This window comes from Hermetia illucens, chromosome 2 (assembly GCF_905115235.1).
Source record: "Hermetia illucens chromosome 2, iHerIll2.2.curated.20191125, whole genome shotgun sequence".
In the NCBI taxonomy this organism is placed as follows: Eukaryota; Metazoa; Arthropoda; class Insecta; order Diptera; family Stratiomyidae; genus Hermetia; species Hermetia illucens.
The window spans coordinates 8,800,434-8,823,562 of NC_051850.1; the positions used below are offsets into that span (position 1 = coordinate 8,800,434).

The 23,129-nt window shown below is 46.1% G+C and overlaps 1 protein-coding gene across 1 annotated transcript in view; it reads left to right on the plus strand.

Annotated features, from left to right (window-relative positions):
• The first annotated feature begins 289 nt into the window (after positions 1 to 289).
• Positions 290 to 23,129, plus strand: part of LOC119647577 — a 32,971-nt gene continuing 10,131 nt past the window's right edge. Inside the window, exons 1-3 of the mRNA XM_038048584.1 lie at positions 290 to 425; positions 511 to 551; positions 6,322 to 7,129. Coding sequence (XP_037904512.1) covers positions 419 to 425; positions 511 to 551; positions 6,322 to 7,129 — 856 coding nt within the window. The 5' untranslated portion in view covers positions 290 to 418. The remainder of the gene's footprint in view (positions 426 to 510; positions 552 to 6,321; positions 7,130 to 23,129) is intronic.

Here is a 23,129-nt window from a genome sequence, read left to right on the forward strand (position 1 = left end):
ATATTGGTTCACGGCTGGAAGGAGTCGAACAATTTTCAAGCATTGAAGATTTCCTCCTATTTTCTTTTAGATTTTTTAAAACCTTCGAACGTACAAAACCCTTTTACTGAAAACAAGGTAAATTCATGGTATTTCGGCATCTTTTTTTCGAATTCTTCAATTAAGTGATCGACAGAGACAAAGAGCCTTCGTTGTGCGCAAATGTATATGTGCGTAAATAACAAAAATCACAGGCAGAATATTTATGTAAATGTATCCCCAAATAAAGAAAAAGTTTTCTATAGTTTTCTATATAAAGGAGTCAACCGTTAGATAAATAGCCACATTCCGATTTCAACCCCTTCTTTTCATAGAGAACTTGACCAGTCAACGGTTTTCGACTTTAGGACGCAGGATATTTCCCTGAATATATTCCGAAATGAAAGGTATGGGCTTACTTGCTCTCTTACAAAAGAGGGCTTTGGTAGATCTACGAGAAATTGAACTAAATTTTCTATTTTTTTATTGCAGGTTTCTTCCTTTTGGCGGTGCTCCTCCTGAGCGGATATAAGGTAAAATCTTCATTTGGATTTAGTGTAGAAAAGTGCAAGATTGATTATTTGTGACCGAAAAGTTTTTACAAGGACGGGGTCGAAATTTACTTGAAGCTTCTTTGTAGTCCTGAGTGATGATACTATCCTTACCTGTTGATGTGACCAGTTGTGGGGAGTGTAGCCTACATCCAATAAAGGGCCGGTGTAATAGCTGACTCTTTTTCTTTTTCTTCAGCTTTTGCCCCGTTTACAGCCGTGATCGGTTTCGCCATTTGGCCCTGTGAAATGCCTGATCTAGATCCAACCTCGAGGCTTTTAATTCCCCATCCACCGTATCAAGCCACCGTTGTTTCGGCCGGTCCTTTGGTCGTTAACCGTCGAGTTCGACCAATCTTGACAAGTGAATTCTCGTTACGTGACCATACCATACCATACCATCAAAGACGCCTCCCTGGCAAATTTCCCAGGATCGGTGCAACCCCATATCGATCTCGAATATCCTCATTTCGGATTTAATCAAACGTGTCACACCATTAGTCCAACTCAACATCTTCGTTTCTATTACCGCATGACGCCGTTCATTGTCTTTTATAGTCAGCCAACACTCAGAACCATAGAGAGCGACAGGACGGACAACATTGCGGGATATTTTAGATTTGAGACGTTCGTTGATACGTCGATCACAAAGAATACCAGTTGTGGAGCGCCACTTCATCCAGGTTGCGTTAATGCGTGAAGCAAACTTGGTGGACGAAACACAATTCGTTGAACTATTGGCAAAATTTAATAGTTTTGCAATGAGGGGGTTGTTCAAGAGCTTGCCGCATGGTTTCCTGCTCGATTTTCATGCAGTTTGTCCTTGAACACAATTTTAGATATTTACTAGTTGTCCAGTATTTTTTCGTGACAGTTCACTATAGTTTCCCTGGCTAAACAATCCTTGATATAACTAGATAACCAGACAAAGGATGTAGCCCTTCGTCTACATCATGAATTACCACAGAGCTACTGACTAGACAAGAGTTACTCTGGGCTTTAGCCCTACTTACAGTTATCCTCAATCTACCCCCATGTACTTCATGGTAAAGTGAGTGGTATCCCGTAACTCCGGGAAAGGTATCCAATCGACTATTTGGAAACGCCCACGATGAAATTGGCTCAATCCGTTGTTTACTATAGCTAGCTAGCTAGATGAGTGGCTGCGATAAATAAATGGCTCACTCTGTTTGAATTTGTTCCGGCAATCACTGGATATTACTGAAGCTGCCAACAGATCCTGCTGAAACTCTATCGAATTAACGAAACCTTCTTGAGGTAGGCATTGGCGTATTCAAACATCGAGGGTAATGAAAAAGCTGACTCGCTCCCCAGAAGACTGATACAACACTGACGGATCTCTGACGGCATCGAAGCTTGCTCATGCCACTACGTCATCTAATAGTAAAGGCGAAGTCGCAAGGGTCCAAGCAGCTGAACGGAGAGGGATATGAGAATGCTGATGAAATTGAAGGTTGTCAATTTAAGAAGTACGAAGGGGATGACGTTGTACTTTATACGCAGCTGCCGACATCCGTAGCCCTGAAAAGATGGTATTTCCGAAAGATCTTCTTTCCTAGAATTCTGTGGGTTTTCTATCTTTGGAAGACATTTGTAAATCTGCAAGAGCCTACGAATCATATTCAGTTCGAGGAATTGATTAGGCCCCAATGTAAGGTTGTACCTCTACCTGCGCATCATCGTTGCACTTCCTGGTAATGCATTTCAGCTCACCATAGGGTTCTGCGAGGCGCTTGCGTTCCTTTCAGCTCCATTGTTCCAAGCCACCGAATTCCGGTGCGACAAATTTGCCGGTCATTCTGAAATGGTGGATTCCATTGCATATAATAATCAGCAATGGAGTTGTTGCTCTTTTTAAATGTGTGACCTGCTCACTGCCATTTCTACTTTTTCACTAAAGCACCTATATGGTACTCCCATACTATACTAACCCGAAGGGAACATTGCCACGGAACAGGGGAGAGGCAACTTATTAGACCCTGCTTTACCTCTGCCCTGGGAGCAGCGTGACCGAAAATCCAGAGTCCTCCCTTTCCTCACTTTTGCTAATTTAAAAAATTGTGAAGATTAGTCAAACGCTTTCTTCGCGTGTCGAGCAGTATCTTGCTATTCTAGGTAGGAGTAGGCGGGTCGGTATCAGTGGCTGCTCCGATGAGCACAATTGTGCGCCATTTTGATATCAGATGCAACGAACACCATGACCGCGATGGGAAGGGCAAGGGGAGTAGCATAACCACTTCTTGCGAACCCCCGTAATATTGCACGCATTTTTTCGCCCGTGGTCGAATTTTGTTATTGGAGGACCAAATCTTCTTTGACTTGATGCAGGTGATGAGCCTTTGCCATCTAAATTTACTGACTGCTAGTGGTGTCAATAGATTCCATCCTTGACAGTCACCGTCGAGGGACTGTCAAGAGCCTGGCCAGTCCCTCGGGCTGCTCATCCCCTCCATTTTCCTTCGATCGAAAAGCCAAAGGACGGTGCTATGAACAAGACCGGCCAGTCTATTCTTTTGTCGCTGCACTACCTGAAGCGCCTGGAAAACACTGCCAATGAGTACAAAGGCTTGATGATCAAAAAGTTTGTCACGTTCGGGTACGGTTTATTTGGAATATACTGGCAAATCCTGGAAAACCGTACAACGCAGCTATACTACGCCTAACCGAAAACACCCCACGCCAACCATCTTCAATCAGGCGATGAAGAATACTGTGTCATAATCTTGCAGTGCGACGCTGGTGTTGCATTCTGCGTTGGTTGGAAAGTCCAGAGCAACATTCCTTTTGAAAATGTTACTATGACCGCAGGGGTTCACTGTATCATATCCGGAATCACAAAGTTTGACAGCACTACACACTACAACGCAAAGTCCAAAGGAGGAAGCGTATGAGTGCATTAAGAGCATTTATTGGCAGGACTGCAGAACCTTAGTATGTTAGTGTCTACACACGCGAGGCTCTTTGGATTCTATTATACTCAGTAGAAGACCCTAACTCCCATCCCACCTCCTAGAAAGGTCTTCTTGTTATTGTGCATTTTTAGCTTCAATTTGACTTATGGTCCAGGATCACAACAATATATATTACATTCCAGGAGAGAGCCAATCTTTCTCTATTTGGTCGCGGCGGTGGAACTCGGATACCCTTGGCTTAGTGGTGATATATGACCCTCCGTTTTGGAATTATGTCGAGTCCGTATCTTGCATGCGAAGAAGCTACTTGTGATCCAGACGATTTTATCCTCGGTAATGACCGATTCGATAATCTCCTACGATTATGGCTGCATATACCTCAAGCAAGGCTCTGATTCAGAGGAGTCATAGCCTTGCTGGTTGGCTGAGAATCACGTATGAACTGACAGTTGCAAGGTCTCACCAGAAGATTTAATCCAAAAGCCTTCCTTATTTTTATAAAAGGATGAGTGGAATACCCAAAATCTTATTGAGTCTCGAAAACTCGCTGCTGCTTCCAATGATCTAACAACTACTTAGTTAGGGTCGCTTCCTGGCAGTCTTGATGACTGACTTGTACCGCTTCAGGCAGTTATCATATGGTTGCCAGCATTTTGTGTTAGTCAACAGCAGATGTGCTAGGAAAGTCTGCTTCCACAGATTGGACAGGTTTTTATTACCACGGTGGTTATATCTTTTCGCAGTATTGACCGCGCACCAGCTTTGAATACGGTCTCGAATACCTTTTCCGGAGTCCCAAATTTGGGTCCAATTCGTCTGTCATACCAATATTATCATTATGAGCACCAGAGTGTTTGTTCTTGATAACCTGACCACACTTCCTTCAATCGGTTATCTTGGAGTAGCAAACTTCTTCAGCCCAATTTGGACTAGAAAGGATCCAACCAAAATCTAGAAAAGATCTCTGATTTCTGCTCAGCCCAATTGGCGCTGTGGTGTGCCATTTGATACAACTAACTCCTAGCATCAAGACTGCTGTAGGAGGAGCATGGGGAGCAAAATTGACTTCTCCAGAGTCAGTTCGTAGCGTTTACGAAGGAAAGCGGCCCTCTCATCCTGCAGTCAGAGGTGAGGTCTCTAAAGACTGCTAAAACTTAGACAATTGCAGAAAAGTGCCTGAGAATTTCGCCGTCATTTATGCAATTTCGGCGACTTCAATTCCACCGTCGAACTTGCTGGCATGGCTTTCTACGGGCCAGTGACCCGAACGCAATAATCCTGTACAAATTTGCAAGCGCCCAGCCCAAAGGCTTTCTCGACCGTGTCTCCTTAGAGGAGGATAAAATTCTCTTTGAGTTGGCGCAAGCGGTTAGCCTTCGCCATCCGAATTCAGCGGCTGTTAAGTAGCGAAGCTAGATTTCAACAGTTGCTTGCGTGACGCTGACCGCTCTCAATGACGGACTGTCAAAAACTTAGCCAGTCCGCTTAGCTGCTCATTTCTCTTTAATTTCATCTCATTCAAAAGCTAGAAGAGAGTGACTTTGAAGGAGCCTTAATGGCCACTGGTTAAAATGGTTATGTTAGTCTTGGGGCTTGAACAATGGCCTAGCCAACAATAGGCTTTCAGTAAGGTCTATTTAGTATATACTGGAAAATCCTGGCAAATCCTACTCCGGTAATCCCCCGCACCGACTAAGTAGAGCGTCTTTAATGCATCGATGAAGAATACTGTGTCAAAGCCGCCGTAACGTTTCGTGAGGGCTAATCCGATGGGAAAGCCCTGAGTTCCGAGGTACTTCGTCTAGAATGATACTATGTTCGTAGGGTTTCGCTCATGTGGAGTCACAAGGTCGAGCAGCACTGCACGCTACAACGCATTTAATGGGAAAGTCCAAAGGGAAAGCGCAACAGTAAGAGGAGGCAGGACGTCAGATCGGATCGTCATCTGCACACACCGTTCTTTGGATCCTATGAAATTTCCTTCTATTGTATTTCTGGCTCATCGCCGCCTACCTCATAATATAACCCTACGTAATAATAGGACGAACCATAGCAATAACTCCGATTTGATTTGGTTCATTCCAAACCGGCATCTTGCAGCCAACAGGAAGACTTTTTTCCATGCGTCCTCTGTGATTTCACTCAGAATGGAGGGAGGGGAGGGAAGCATTTCTAATACAAATCGCACTGCTTCTGTCCAATATGCTTAGAATTTCATCCAGCAATGTCAACCAGAGAACTGGAGATATGGCATCACCCTGGGGCATCTGTGGAGCTCTAGTTAGAGCTTCCTTGATAGCTTCCCTACATCCCTAGCTACGTTATATGGCCTGAATTGTAGTAGCCGGCCAACTGTGTGAAGAGCGGTTTCTGTGTATTTGCCCTTGAGCTGTGCTGAGATTTCGAGAAGGGCATCACCTCCATGTGCGCCTATGTCACGAGGACGCTATATGTTCATCAACACTGAAGAGTTGAGGTTGATTAGTCGAAATTCTTGGTCGATTCATGATCGCATCTGCCAGCTTTCGGCATGAAATTCACGCCCACGTGCTTTCAGGAGTACTTGCATCCTCGAATGAAATGTATCTCCGGGAAGCCTCTATAAGCCACGGTCCTTTCTTATTGTCTCTAGAGCATGGCCGCATTGCGTTGCCTCTGCTGGCAGGGTTATATGCCGAGCGTCTTTGGAAAGGCAGGAGATATCTACAGGAAAATTTAGACTGGCAAATATTGAACTGTGATTTGATAAGAATCTATATACATATCCAGATCGCCATGACAAACACAAAGAATAAATCTTAATTCATTTTTTCTTACAGATTCACTCAGCATTTGGACAAAACTATTATTATCCAGGATATAACAACGGCTACAACGGCTACAATGGACCAGTTAACTGCGTCAATAACAACTACGCCACCTTCCCATACCCCAATGACAACAACCGCTACTACTACTGTCTCAATAATCAGGCTTTGGTAGTTCAATGTCCAGTGAACTCCTACTACAACCCCAACACAAGATCCTGCTCAAATAACTACAATAACAATAATGGATACTACTGTCCATCTGGAGTGAATACCATGATTCCAGCTCCAAATGGTGATTGCCAGAACTACATCCTTTGCTTAAACGGCCAGGGATCATATCAAACCTGCCCGAATGGTTACTACTTCCAACCAAACCAAGGAACCTGCAGTACCCAGATACCATCTAACTGCAATAATGGCTGGTCGGGCAGTTGCTCACAACCAGGACTATTGCAACCAGTTCAAAACAATTGTCAAGTGTACAACTATTGCAATGGTTCCACTTGGTCAACAATAAGCTGTCCAAATGGATATTACTTCAGTCCCAGCAGGCTTACTTGCGGTCCAACTAGGCCATCTGAATGTGGATCAAATTACTACACCAACTACTACGACAACGACTACAATAACAATTACAACAACAACAATTACAATTGTCCATCCAATGGTAATTCAATCGTCTCCAACGGCAGCAATTGTAAGCAATATACCGTCTGCAATAATGGTATTGGAACCACCTATACCTGCGGATCAGGACTCTATTTCAACAGTTCCACCAACTCATGTACCACAACCGTTCCATCGGGCTGCAATGCCTGAGTCCTTTTTAAGTAAAACGTCCTTCTTGATTAAAAGATACACGACTCACAGTATTAGAACTCGGTCCATAAAACTCCTTTACCTCTGATGAAACCACTTTTTTTTTTATTTATTTGCGCTGGTTTTTTGACATACATATTTAAGATTTCAACCCTTCTCCTTTTCAAATATCTCTACATAATAAAAATGTCAGCACGTTGCTACACAAAAGAGGAGATTCTTATTTACTTAGAATGAATTGCCAAAAGGCAGGACTGTCAAACCGGCCTGGTATGACAGGTCACACCGAGGACCCCAATTAGGGTGGTGATGTGCCTTTAAATCGAAAACAGGTAAGTACGTTAGCTATCGGAACTTCAGGGAAACCGAAGGATATTATCCTGTCAACGGTCAACTGTGTCTCTCCTCTCCTTTTTAGGTTTCTCCAATATGCTCAGCGTATTCAGTATCCTTAAAGTATGAAAACCTAGAGTTACTTAAGAAACAACAATGTCTTCTCGGACCCGAAGGAGGTCAAAGGCAAACTTCTCACGATCGGGGTTGACAACCTATACTTGGAGGCAATCAAACGTCGTAACTGCCTCAGGAGTTACAGATTTGGTAGAATACCAGAGGAAACCAAGGAATTACAGATACATCAGAGGGCACATCGGATGGAAACCCCACCCGGGGCCCCGAAGGAATCGCGGAAGCCACAGAGGCTCTAAGTTCAGGACCTAACAGGGAAGTGGTCCTCCGGCTTACAGAAGAGAAGAAGCTGAATGACCTTGACCTAGACCTTCTAGGGCTCAAGTCGGACCGTGGAACACAAGGAAGTATCAAGTTAGACAGGACGATATTCCGATATTCGCGAAGTTTTCTAACCACTAACGGAGTCGATTGCCAGTACTGAAATAGCTCAGGTAACCATCCACCATGCAAAAGCTGCATCTGCAGTAAATGCAAGGACAAAATTTAAGGATGATATTGGAACAGTGGTGGCTGAAGAACCTGGGTTTACCGGGGGCAGATTCGAGGTCTGCAAGGAGCAAGCATGCAGTGAACTTATAATTCCCTCTATGGAAAACCAGGAGCTTGCATCATTGTCAAAAGAAACTTAAGATAGACATGTCAAGCCCCACTGGAAGCCGGTGGGAAAACTCAAGAGACGGTCGTGGAATCAGGATATATTCCTTGAGACGACACCCGAATCCCATCGGAATTAATCATTAGACTGGCAAAGTTCCGCGAAAGGTAGGCGCTGCCACTTTAAGCGTTACGATCATATTCAAAATTCACCCTCTGACCATTATTCAGGAGGATGTCCTTAGAAGGAAGGGAATTTGAGAGGCGCGCCTCAGTAACCATCTGGGGCAGAAGAAACAGGGATCGAGACTGTGATCTGTTGTGGATCTCCCTCCCTCTATCGCGGGACTCGGGTCTGGAGTCGTTTTTTTTTTATTTTCATTTTCTAGGTTTTAGCTCGCGTTTCGGTTCAATTCGTTGGGCTTACGCGAATCCCATGGGGTAGGAAACTTCTTCAGCCCGATTTAGGCTGGAAAGGATTTAACCAAAATCTAGAAAGGGTCTCTGATTTCGTAGTTCTTCTGCTCAGCCTAATCGGCGCTTTGGTGTGCCATTTGATGCAACTAACTCCTAGCATCAAGACTCCTTTAGGAGGAGCATGGGGAGCAAAAGTCAGAACCAACCCGTAGCATTTACGAAGAATAGCGGCTCTCCCATCCTGCAGTCAGATATGAAGCCTCTAAAGGCTGCTAAGCTTGGACAATTTCAGAAAAGTGCCTGAAAATGTCGCCATCATCTCTGCAATTTTGGCAACGCCAATTCCACCGCCGAGTCTGGTTGGCATGCTTTCCTATAGGCCAGTGAACAGTGCAAACCGCAATAATCCTGTACCAATTGGCATGCTTCAAGCCCAAAGGCTCTCGCGATCGGATCTCCTTAGGGGAAGGATAAAACCCTCTTTAAGTTGGTGCAGGCGGTTAGCCTTCGCCATCCGAAGTCAGCGGCTGTTAACTAGTGAAACTAGATTTCGCCAGTTGCCTGCATGACGCTGACCGCCCTCAATGAAGGACTGTCAAAAGCTTCTCCTTAGCTACTCATTTTCCTTTAATTTCCTCACATTGAAAAGCCAGAGGAGAGTGACTTTGAACAAACCGCCTCGACTGTTCAGCATGACCCTGCCACAGGTTGAAAAGTGCCTCCAATGATTACAAAGCCTTAATCGTCACTGGTCAAAAAGAGAATGTTATTCTTGGGACTTGGATAATGTCCTATTCAACAACAGGCTTTCAGGAAGGTACTACTTGGTATACACTGCAAAATCCTATGTTTGTGCGATTATTTTCAATATCCGGTGCGGTCCCACACACGTGAATTTTGAATAATGGCACGTGAGGGATCGTAGCACTCAAAGGACCCCCTTACATTCCCGAGCCTGGCTAGCACAACGGCAAGCAAGCGCGTGTCAACGGGACCTTCGCTTTTCCATCAAGGTCGTCTTCGGCCACTCAGGATGGTCGTTTGATCATCGCAATTCCCTTAGTTTTCATTCAAGACTTCTACACAAGACACCTGAGAGAGGGAAAGTTGCTCATCTCCAGGTAAGCGGTGACATCAGGAGCAAAATAGAGAAATAAACAGTGGTGAAAGGACTCAAAAGAGTCGTCATTGATGCATATGAGGTCAGTTGTACGGCTAAGGCAGTGAAGTCATCAAGAAAAGCTCCCTGCTGGAAGCAGGATCCCGGCCAGAATGAGGACGACGGTGCAAAAACTCTCCAACCGGCGACTGCTAGAGGTACAAACCTACACTGACGACCTATAGCAAAGTAATCGGGGGAGCAAAACGAAATAGCTGAAGGGAATTCCATGAAAGAATAAAACAAACCTCAGAAGCATCCACATGATTTGATATATGTTAAAACTATAACTAGAGGCAAGGCAATATCTTCTGTCAGTAAAGAGGATGGGGCATCTACCAGGAATGAGGAGAACAGGGTTCATCTACTTTTCAGTACTTTTTCTCCGGGGTTCCACCCTAGCACGGAAAGCAATAGCATTCTGACCGACAACTCTACAAAGGACAGAAGGGGGGAAAAGGGAAACTATCGAAAAAGGTATGCTCGGAAGCCAGAGTAAGATGGGCAGAGGGGACCACTAAAATCACCCGTCCACAGACATATGAGATGCCCAAGGGAGTGGGAAACACCCTGACCCTCCTCCGCTGATACTGAGAACCGTTTGAAGCAACGGATAGATATGCTTCTACGGACAAAGTGTCAGATTTTCGTCTCAGATAAACTACCAGAAACACGAGTTGAAACAACCCCCTTGCGTCTGGGATACTAATTCGGAACCGTTTGGCATATTACCCCAGTCCAGACCTATTCAGTATGCCACACACCCCATGGGTCACGGAATCCCAGCTACTTTCCTCCTATCCATTTGGTTTTTGTCGCCTTAAGAATGCTTTGAGTATAGCGTGCCAATCTACTCTGCAGCATGTCCTTAATTTTGATGTCCAGAGACAAATGGTATCATTCCGCCGACAGTCAATGGAGGAATCAGGCATCATTCACCACATTCCTTCCACCTGGGGCGGCGATAATTTTTCCACTGTGTGCAAGTAAGACTGAAAATACCCGTGTCCACTGAGCAACTGGCTTAGAAAATAGTCAACCTCACCCTGCTTACGACTGAACCGCGACCGCATGTCCGTGATGAGATATGCGGTCCATCTGCTCCTCGATTCGTTTTGCTGAGGTTGCTACCATGCGCTGAAAGACCTCCGTCTTCAGCTGCCATGGCCAATAAATCTCTCTTTTCTGTTTTAAGGTATACAGACCTCCTCTTTGCAACACGCAGAGCGCCTAGGATAATTCCTGCTATCATCATTATTGCTGGCTCCGAGGCAGTACAATAAGGGACACAACTAGTGAAGCTTCTCGCCGTTGTATTACCGCTTGGCTTTTGCAGTACATCACTATATAGAGGTTGTCAACCCTTACCACAGAACTGTAAAGAAGGACGGACTGAGCCGCACTTATGAGGGAACGCCACCTACTGTATAATGAGCCACGGAAATTGGCCATGAGCTGGCAAATCATAAATATTCTAGCTGCAGCCTTGACTGCGATGTTCTGAATTTCCGCAAAGAAACACATTCTCGTGCCTGTGGTGATACCAGCGACTCACCAGTCATCTTGAGTCATAGCAGACTTCCCAAAGTTCTATGCGACCTTCATTCTATGCTGTGGTATCGTAGAGCAGGGAGGTGCCAACAAAAGGTAGCCTGGAATGTTGAAACAATTTTCAATACCTCAAAATATTGAAGGCACTTCTCACATCTAGCGAAACAAGGGGCACCACTCCTCAGCAGTAGGGACTGTGTACCTCAGCTAGTCTCGCTGCTTGGACCACTTCCTCAATTGTGCTGCCGTTCTGAATTCATATCACTTTGGTGACAAGTCACCAGCAGCATGAAGTAGGTCAGTCAATATTAGCTTCATTAGTTTTCCAAGCTCGCTTTATTCAACATACCAAGGGGACATTACATTGACAGCGGTTCGGCGCGCATTTGCTTTTGCTCATCAGCAGGAGCGTCGCAATCTTTCAACGTATAGCAAAACACCTGCTGTCAAATATGCGTTGAACGCACTGAGTAGCAAGTTTGGCTCTCATTGGAGTACAGGTCTCTGCACTTCACTGGCAATACCACCCAGCCCCGGTGTTTCTTTGTCCTTCCTGCACACGATTGCCCCTCCCAGTTCCTTTAAAGTGAAGAGTAGGCGTACTCCAACTTTGATTGATAACGTCAACTCGGATGGGGTTGACAGGAGAATCACCTGCATGATTACTTCCGTCTTCTCCATTTCCATGGGTCAGGGTGATCGATGAGTACTGGGATTTTTGGAAACCTACTTATGCCCGGACTCCCACGGTTCCCTGTTAATCTTACTGACTACCTCCGATCACTAATGCCTTTTTTGCCCGTTGATTTCATGGCGAAGTTCTTGTTTCGTTTTTTTGTATTCTGCGGATTTAATGGTTACCTCAATTTGGCCTTTTGTGTCTTATGAAATCCTCTGAAATCTGGGACAGTTCCTTAGTAAACTTACAATTTCAGAAGTCCACCAAGGCATAGGTAATTTTCCGTGCCGGAGTCTCGTTTTCAGTGTTGATTTCACTAATGACGGTTCTTGAAAGACTTGTAATGACAATATTTGGTTGGTGATGATCAAAAGGCCATCTAGAGGCCAAGGACGAGAGTTATCCCAAAAACTTAAGAAAGTGGGGAAATTGACTGTGAAGGTCCGCCCGCAAATACTCAAGCTGGGTGCCATTTGTCACGACAAACTGAAAGGGGTGATGCTCAAAGCACCCCTGCATTTCCGAACGGACCCACGCATCAGCAAAGAACACGTGAATTTTTTTATGATGACACATGAGGGATGGAAGGGCTCAAAGCAACCCCCCCCCCCACCCGCCTTCTCACATTCCCGAGTCTGACTAGCATAAAGGTTTGCAAGTACATATCGACGAAGCACTTTGGAGCTTCAATATTTGCGGGCGGACCTTAATGGTAAATTTCGCCATCTTTTGACGTTTCTGAGATAGCTCTAACCCCTTGCTCGTCTTCCACTCAGGATGATCGTTTGACTATCACCCTTCCCATTTTGTCGTTACAGGGTTTCGGCTGATTTACCAACGAAAATTTCGCTGGTAGGTAGTAGGAGTGTCAGAACATTGGGAGGAGCATTTTGCCAATTGAAGGAAATGTGCTGGTAATCGCTGGCTCTAAAATCTTCCAAGCGCATGCATCTATGCAGCTGGGAGTCTTCCTCCAGTGTTTCGGATCTTGTCTTCCAAGTCACCGAGGCTTTTCTAGGAACCTGACATGGAAAGTGTGTGGTATGATAAATGCTCGAAAAGTCACTTCCAAAAAACGAACCTCGCCAACCGAAGCCATCTTCTTAGCCATTCTCCCCCAGATAACAACAGTGCAAGATATGTCTGCATACTAGGATGGTCAACTCCTATCTCGGTACTATTTGCTGACGAACAAGTTGTCAGATTTCCTTTTTTGCATCACATGCCCCATTAGATCGTAAACAGTTCCAATCTTTTTCAAAGACGGGGCACCATTTGGAATTAAAAATATGGACCACGTTTTTTTAGCAGACCGCAATCCTTGAAAGGATCATTGCATTGCAAGACTTCACATGCGGGCACAAGCATTCGCCACAGTTGCTACAAAAAATGCTCCTGTCCAGCCCTTCGCGCACTAATTAAAGCAGGGAGTCGGGACCATTCTTCACCTTATCCTGCAGATGATCCATTTTTTGTATTTCCCTGCAGGCCGTCAACTGTCAACTCATGGACGCTAACAATGCCAAATTTTTGTCTTTTGGAGTTGGCAGATGTAATTTCAACTTTGAGATTACTCACATCTGGGTAATTCTGTTTTACCGCTCTCTTCACTTCTCCTTTGCGCGAGAAAGTTTAGGTACCCTATTTCGAGGATACGGATGAATTCTAGGTTGGAAACTACCCTTTTCGTGCCTAGAATGCTCTAGACTGTCTTGCGGAACGTATTCCCCTTGTCAGTCTTCGGCCCAAGTTTGAAATCTACACCGCTGGGTTGAGTCAGTCCCCCGGATAGATTTGACGTCTACTCAACATCTTTCGGTTTGATGGAGTTGCAGATTTCTCGAAGAGCTTTCGCGAAAGATCTTCCTTAGGTCGGCTTAATGAGAAGGGCCTTTTGTCGTCATAAATGACCTTGACTTTGTGACAGTGGGATCACTGCTCACGCCGCTTTTGCTGCATTTTCGCTTTTTATTGACGCTGCGTGGTCCATTTTGTTACCACCTCCTGGACCTCTTGTTTTGCCATTAGCGGCTGATCTACGCTGTTTTTCTTGTCTCTTTTTATCAGTTGCATTTTCTCCCTCTACCGGGCTAACGATATTGTATTGTCCACGACTAAAGGTTACGCTTTTTCCTCAGCTCCTCTTAGGTGGATTTTTAGGAATTTCGCTGATATGTGATAAGGTCCACGAATTTCTCCATCTCCATTACGTCATTTTTGACAGGTACAGGTGGAGATGGACAGCCTTCATTTTCTATAATCTCACACAGTACTCGCTGAGTTGCCTTTGTCTTTCGGAAGAAGTCCATTTTTTTCTTGTGAAGTTACTTACATTGCCGTCTGGCTGACGATTTCGTCAATCCTTTTTCCAGACAGGGTAGTGTCACGCAGCCCGGAGCTTGTTGTCCTTTTCCAACCAAGAGCTCGATGGCGTATCTCCTTTCTGATCCCCAGTACCTATCTATCATACCTTGCATTTCAAAACCCCTTGTGCTCAGAGCCACGGTAGGGTGAATCCTAAGTGACCCTACACAGTCAACTTAATGATACTGTATCGCAAGGCTGGCTACCAGTTATCCTTGTTGGTCCTTCTTTCGAAGAATAGTGTGCCGTAAGGTTGTGCTATTGTACCTGCCCTGCTCATTTCAACAAAAGAGACCGCGTAGACTACAATAAAGCAGCAGCCGGGGGTCGGACCATCAAAGGTGGGTTTTTGAAGTGAATGAACGCTGTCCCAGAACATCCTTAACAAATTCAGCTTAGACATTAGCTGCGCCTTCAAATATGAGACTGAAGGCGCAAGGTCTCCTCTGGTACACTGTATGTCAGAAACTCACGATGTGTTTGTCGGTTTGTGGATATGCAAATTCGACAGGAGTCTCAGTGGGCCAACCCCTGTGAGGCACCGACTCGCCCTACCCCTTAACTTTCTCAGTCGTAATTTGTAAAAGATGAATCGCGCCTAGGGCGTCTGAGCAGGGAGAATACAATTTCCCTCTCTCCGCGGAATGAACTACAGGTGAGGCGCTTCAGAAACGTGACTATTAGAAGTAGTCGTGGCCAAATTGAAGAGTATATGGACAGTCAATTTCAAGGTTCCGGAAACACAAAGCTTGGACAACAGCACCGTTCAGTTTATAGCCGCAAAGGCTCGTAAATCCAAAGACTTCTGGAAGATAAGCGCCTACGAGATGACCAAGAAACGTCAATCTCAGGAGATGGACTACCAAAGGGAAGGATAAGTTACTCTACTTTAAAAGGTGGGTTGAAAATGAGGCTTAGGACACCTTGCCTCCGGGGTAAAAACCAAACCCAAAGTTTAGAAAATGGAGTCAAGTCCCTGAAGCCCAGCCGGAAACAACGTAGAGTCACTGATGTGTCTCTTCCGAAATGAAGTTTGAAGCTGGTAGGGATATCAAAGGTTCATTTAGCTGGAGCCTTCTTGAAGGTTATATGATCCTTTCCTGAAAATCAAATGAAATATTGGTGTTTCTTCCTATTCACTGTTCTGAGCGGGGCGGGGTTGTTTCCGTATTATTTTGGAGCCCCCATAATTTTGGCACTCAAAGATCCTCCCCTAGCTCCTAGCCAGGACAGTAACATTTGGATATTCCAAGAACCCGAGCAACAGGAAATGTGTATTCACATTTGTTTGAATGAATTCACTGTTATTGACCAAATATGAGTAAATCAATTGATTTTCAATTTGAGCTATCAAATTTATCGCTGAGATTAAAGATAACAACACAATGTGGTGATTTGTCGTTATTCATCACGGCGTCAAAAATATCAATGGCCACTTAAATATATTTGTTTAATCGTCGATTATAAGGGATTATTGAAAGATTTCGATAATTGCGGTTTTGTATGGTACTATTCGGTGCAATCAATCCAAGGGTGGTTCAAAAATTTCATTCTATATTCTTCTTCTGATCACTCACACACTAGTTGTCGATTGTACCCGATTCCCTTGTCTAACAGAATATCCTGGGATTCGCTTGTGTATCTCAGGGAATCCACTAGTGGTTGTGATACCCTGGAGTATACCAGCATCAAAAATCTGATACGCTCATAGAGGCACTTATCTAGAAAACGTTAGATGGATTCTCTTTTCTCATTATACGATGGAGACATATCATCTTGTAGAATTGTTACCTTGAACAGATGATGGAGTGGCGTTCCACAACTGGTGTTCTTTGTGATCGACGTATCAATGAACGTCTCAAGTCTAAAATTTACCGTAATGTCGTCCGTCGAGTCGTTCTTTATGGTTCTGAGTGTTGGCCAACTATAAAAGACAATGAACGGCGTCTTGCGGTAATGGAGAAGAAGATGCTACATTGGACTAGTGGCGTGATACGTTTTGATCACATCCGTAATGAGGATATTCGCGATCGTTACGGGGTTGCAGCGATCGTGCAAAAGTTGCGAGAGAGGCGTCTTCGATGGTATGGTCACGCAATTCGTGCTAACGAGAATTCACTTGTCAAGATTGGTCTAAACATCGAAGTCGATGGTAAACGACCAAAAGGCAGACCTAATCAACGGTGGCTTGATACGCTGGATGGGGATTTAAAAGCCTCGAAATTGCACCCAGATCAGACATTCGATAGAGCCAAATGACGAAACCGATCACGACGAGCCGACCCCGCTTGTGAACGGGACAAAGGCTGAAGAAAAAGAAGAAGAAGAACAGATGACCAGTTACTGAATTACGGCCGGACAAAATCTCATTCTGCTTTTTGACAGGATAAACTTTACAGTACGCCTACTTGGCTCTAACTGGAGAAGTTTAACATCTCTAGCAGCATTAAGGCTCTGTCATTGGAAGTTTATTCCTAAATTTGGATGCCAGTACTAGTCAATGCTTCTAACACTCCTCTTGTGAGCTCCGGTCCGGCCATGGGAGAAAATATATTCTCTTTTGCTAAGAGGTCCGGGATTCTCCTGTGTAACCCATCTCTTATCGCCAGTCATCATCCCGTCAGAAATGGCTGGATCTGATGCTTTTTGACCAAGGAGGTCCAGCCTGTTGGGTCTGTTGGAGGCAGCTCTGGAGAATATGGGGGTAAGTCAAAACTTCATACTGCAACTCCTGTAGATTTTGCAGGGTTAAACGGGATACGTTCGGTCGGGCATTATTGTATAACGAAATTAGTCCATGCCTGTTTATCAGAGAGGGTTGTTTTAACCGCAATTTCGCGTGCATTTCGTCCAACTGTGGATAGTACGACTCCGTAATTATCGTTAAGCCGGGATTCAGGAAAAAATAATGAATGACGCCTTCAGAAGTCCACCAAACCATGACCATGACCAAGGCGCTTGGTGCCTGGGAGCTTCTCCGCGATCCAAACACTGTCCTGAATGTTTCCTATTATCACACAGAATCCATTTTTCGTCACAAGTCGAGATTCTCCTTGAAAACGGTTCTTACTTATGTCGTATCAGCAATGAAGAGGCAACTCAGCTCAGCGCATTTTGTGCAATTGCATATATATTGTAATATACATCCCTGCGCGGATGAAAAGTTTATTATGGGGTAGGGGGAAGGTCCTGTCTCTTCAACCCCAATGGAAGCTCGTGGCGTGGTGACGATCACGCCCTTTAAAAAATTATGACCCACGGAGTGGGGATATTTTCATGGTAAAGTTTCATTTGTCCACCCCATTCTGTAGGGATAGGGGAAAAAGAGTGTGTGAAGAAGCAGAAGGCTCCGTTCTCTAAGATGTAGAAAAGTTGAAGAATCGGGGGGAGGAGGGGGGAGAGGATGCATCTCGGGAAGTCCAGAGACGAGCTAAAGCGGGTGTGGGAGGGATAAATGGCAACCCTATATAAAACTGGTAAACCTTACCTAACTGACACCTGTGCGGAGTTGCCAAATCTCCCATCAGGTGCGTCCCTTCGTGCGGATAAGGGAATGCTCGGCGAATGTGTCATGGGCATGCGCAGGCCAGGTAGGTGGGAAGTAAACGTCCACCCGTGGATCAAAATTGGCTATGGGAAGGACACCCAGAAATGAAACCAAGTATGGAAGAGGAGAAAAGTAGTTTTTTTTACGGTGCAGGGCTTTGGAAACCCAGTGCCGGCGGTTTTTGGGAGTGAGCAAGCGGGCTCCCGGCCGTCGATATCCAAAGACCGCAGTGGCTAAGTAGTGGGAAACTTGGCTACTGTGGCATCTAATGCTATAAGAGATAATGGTGGAGTGGAAATTAGGTCCACACTGGATGCTTTTAGGAGGAGTTCGAAGCTTGGGAGATCACCACCGAGAACAATGGTTCTTTTTGGTAGTCGAGATTCGTCGCGGGACTCTGAAAGAAACACGAATAGTCCCTTAATCGACATCATTCCTTGTGGCGCAAGGCGTAAAAGCAAACGGGAACATACCGGAATGGCGTTCGTTACACTCGGGGAACGAATAAATGAACTGTGCGAGTTCATCAACGAGAGGCGGAATATCCACCAAAATATTCGAGCCTTGATAAGAGGCATTAAATTGTCTTATATCAAGGAACTCGAAGAAAAGAATTCCCAAGCGTTAGGTGGCAAGGTCAAGAGGGAAACGCAGGTGACGCCTCCCCATGATAATGCAGGCGGAAAGACAGGAAAACGGGCTAGAGACGGCACCAGCGAGCCTCTTGGACCACAGCAAGTCCCGAAGAAGAAAAAAGCCTCTTCACCAAAGAAGGCAGAGCCGGCGAGAGTACCCGCGAAAGTCACGATTGCAGCCACAACACCTACAAAAGTGCAAGAAACCAACGCCCGGAAGCCCGAACAATGGACTAAGCTGAGCAACAAGAGGAAAAAGGACAAAAAGAAGCTCCGCCCGAAAATAATAATTATTTCCAAGAAGGGTCCTATGTGCCCTATGCCGACATCCTCCGAAAGGTGAAGTTACACCCGGAATTGAAGGATTTGGGGGATAGTGTGAGCCGTACCAGGCGAACACAGAGAGGGGATCTGATGCTGGAGTTAAGTAGATCCGCCGACAAGTCGGCCGATAACTTCCGCGGGAAGGTGGAAAGTGTATTAGGAGAGGAAACTGAGGTAAGAGCTCGGAAACAGGAGATAGTGTTTGAATGTAAGGACCCAGATGAGGTCACCTCACGGGAGGACATCTGTGCTGCGCTAAAGCAATAGTTCAACCTTAGCGATATAGACCAGAGCGCCATAAAAAGGACGAAGAAGGCATATGGCGGCACACAGACCGCTATTATTAGTTTGCCGGCGGAATCAGCTATTAAGTTAATTACCACGGGTAAGGTAACAGTAGGTAGGGTCGTGTGCAGGCTCAGGGAGCAAATATCTCTAAAGAGATGCTTCAGATGCCTTTTGCGGCGGCATGCACTAGCCAGCATGATAGGTCGAGGAGTTGCAGGAAGTGTGGGGAAGAGAGCCACCTCATCAAAGATTGCACCGGAGCTCCACGGTGTATGCTGTGTAGTGGGAAAGAGCAAATGTCCGGTATATAGGAGGGAGCTGAACCGCACAGGCAAATGAGATTGATACAAAACAATCTCAATCACTGTGAGGCAGCTCAGGACCTGCTCTCGCAAACCATTCGAGAGTCGAATGTCGATGTCGCGGTTATTTGCGAGCCGTATAAAAACCACGGCAGTGCGACTTGGGCGGTGCATGCGTCTGGCAACGCCGCAATCTGGACGTGCGGAAGACAGGCCACTCAGGAAGTCATGGCCCCCCCGGCAGCCGGTTTTATAAGAACGAAGGTCAACGGTGTCCATATTTACAGCTGCTACGCTCCTCCTAGTGCAACCTTAGCACAATATGAGGAGATGTTAGACAGTCTGGTGTTGGACGCTAGAGATCGTAGCCCTAAAATCATTGCGGGCGATTTCAACGCGTGGGCCCTGGGGTGGGGAAGCCGATCGACGAACACCAGAGGTTAAATTCTGTTGGAGTCATTTGCGGAGCTGGACATCGTGCTGGCCAACGTTGGATGCGTGCCCACCTTTCGAGGAAGAGGGTCGGGTTCGATCGTTGACCTGACATTTGTTAGCACTTCACTGATGGGGGAAATGGCTTGGCAAGTGAGTGAGCACTACACCCACAGTGACTACCAGGCCATCTTCATCCGCATTGGGAACCGGGGAACCAGTCAACGACGCTCTGGAGGTGGAAAGGCTAAGGCGGTTGGCGGGTCTATCGGAGCGTTCGACGAGGAGACATTCCTGGCCGCATTGGATTGAGCCCATGATCCGGATGGAACAGCGGTGGAAAGGGTCACACAGCTCTCTCAGCGTGTAAGAAGGCCATTCGGAGAAGCAAGCGGGAATGCTACCAGAAGCTCTGCATGGAGGCTAATACGAATCCGTGGGGTACAGTCTACTAAGTTGTAATGATGAAGATCCGCCCTCCACCTCAAGTGAGATGCCCACGGCTTTTGTTGCAAATAATTACAACTCTTTTCCCGCAGCAGGAACAGGACGAAGGAGAACCCCAACTGGCAACTCAGCAGGACGTCTTCTCGATCCCTGATGTTACCGAAGAGGAACTTTGGGAAATATGCGGACGTACTGGGGATAGCAAGACTCCGGGATTGGACGGAATTCCGAACAAGGCTCTGAAGGTGGCGGTCAAGGCCAGACCAAGGTGGTTCGCAAACACATTCGAATCGTGCATGGCGGGAAGAGTGTTTCCTGCCCAGTGGAAGAGCCAGAAGCTGGTGTGGTGGCTACCGAAGCCCCGAAAACCACCCGGCGTGCCCTCTTCATATCGCCCTATTTGTCTCTTAGACACCATGGGGAAGATGTTGGAGAGGGTGATATAGAACAGGCTCTTTCCTTTCATCGGTCTTTCAGAGCGCCAATATAGGTTTCGGCGAGCCCGTTCTACGGTCGATGCAGTAGCAAAGGTCGTGGAATTGGCTCGAAATGCAACGGCCATAGGCAAATGCTGTGCTCTGGTGACGCTGGACGTGAAAAATGCTTTTAACTCAGCCAACTGGGGCTGGATTAAGGGCGCTTTGGCCAAACTGGGTGTTCCTAGCTACTTGGCTCGACTCATCGAGATTGACCTTTCGAACAGACTTCTCTGGTACGAGACGGACGACGGGCCGAAGGAGTACATTGTGACACCAGGTGTGCCTCAAGGTTCTGTATTGTATGACGGAGTGCTTGGTCTTCGCGTGCCGGAGAAGACAACACTGATTGGTTTTGCGGACAACCTGGCGGTAGTTGCAATTACAAAGCATCCCGAGGACGTGGAGCTTTATGCAAATGAAGCCATTCATACCATAAAGTCATGGTTACGAATGGTCAAGCTGGACCTGGCGGACGAAAAGACGGAGGCGGTCTTCATTACCAACCGTAGGAAGAACAACACGGTTCCCATCCGGGTTGGTAATCGTGAGGTCGTCTCAAAATCAGTTGTCAAATACCTGGAGGTGATGATCGAGTTTCAAGGACACTTGGATTATGCTCGAGAGAAGGCAGCAAATGCCAGTTCATTCCTTGCAAGGATGATGCCTAACGTGGGAGGGCCGAAATATAGTCGCAGGCTACTCATCGCGGGAGTGGTGAGGTCGGTCCTGCTGTACGCGGCCCCTGTCTGGGCGGGAGCGTTGAACCACGCTGTCAACCGGAGCAAGATAAGTTCGGCATACCGGCCAATTGCGCTAAGGGTGTGCAGCGCATTTAGGACGGCGTCGACGGAGGCAGTGTGTGTCATCGCAGGAATGATCCCTATAGATCTTCTAGCGAGCGAGGCATACTGGCTCTACGAAAAACGGAACGCAAATCCAGCCGAGGTGAATGCGGATTTCCGAAAAGCCATCAGGAGAGAGTTGTGTGTCAACTGGCAACAACGGTGGGATAACTCCGACAAGGGCCGATGGACCCATACATTATTCCCGTGTATCAAGAAATGGGTCGACCGAAAGCACGGAGAATTGAATTATCACCTGACACAGTTCCTTACGGGACACGGTGGCTGTAGGAAGTACTTGCATCGCTTCGAGTTGGACGAGTCTCCCATCTGTCCTGAATTCGGTGCTACACCCGAGGACCCGGAGCACGTTATGTTCCATTGTCCCAGATTTCTGCAGCAGAAAAGGAGGTTGAACAGCATCTTAGGGGCGGACATCGAGCCCTCCAACCTGTTGGAAGAGATGCTGAAGTCGGAGGAAAACTGGATGGCGGTAAATGGGGCAGTAGCCGTGGTGCAGACAAAACTCCTGGAGTTGGATCGAGCTCGGAAGGCGGCGCGACGGAGACTTGACATGGACGAGCTGGTATAGCAAACCAGAGCCTCCTCCGCGAAGTAATACTTCACGGTGGTTCCGCGGGGAGGGGCGGAAGAGTGGGGGTGGTTTTGGTGTATGCGAATCCCACACACTGCTGCAACCTGGCGCAGCAGCGTCTTTCTAAGATTTCCACCTCCATCCATAAAAAAAAAAAACCTAACTGACAGTGGTCTACCTAACTGGAATTGGAAGTGCAGGTCAAAGTCAACCGTAGCCTGACGTATTCGTTCAGGGCAAGCGTTTGGTTAAACCAAGGAGATAGATTGGCCCCTCTACTGTTCAATGTGGCACTGGAGCAGATTATACGAAAATTGTCTGTGGAACCAAAAGGCATGCTGTTTTATAAGTCATGTGAAATCATCACATAAGCGTACGATATAAACATCATGGCGTAATCTTTCGAGTTGGTCTATGAGTTAACGCAGGCAGGACGAAAACGACGCAAACGACAAAAATGGCTCTTACTAGGCAAAATATAACGGGTGGCGAGTACATCTTGGCAAATTTAGACAACTTTATATATTTATGTGTACAGCTGACGGAAGATGGAAATAAAGTAGTCTAAAAAAACCGAATTCAGCATGCATGTAGAGCCTTCTAACTGGTCCTGTCGATTTTGACAGCCATCCGCATACACAGGGAAGCAAGGCCTCAAATATACAATAATAATTTAATAAGACGTATGCTATGTTACGGATGCGAAACACTGACCCTAGGGCAAATTTCCGAAAAGCTGGTTAATACCTTCGATAGGAGAGTCCTGAGGGGAATTATAGAAGCTAAAAGAGAGAACGACCAATGATGAATTAGATACAACCGTGAGTTGCGTCAAATATTTGACGACCCTGACGTTTCCAAAATAATCACAC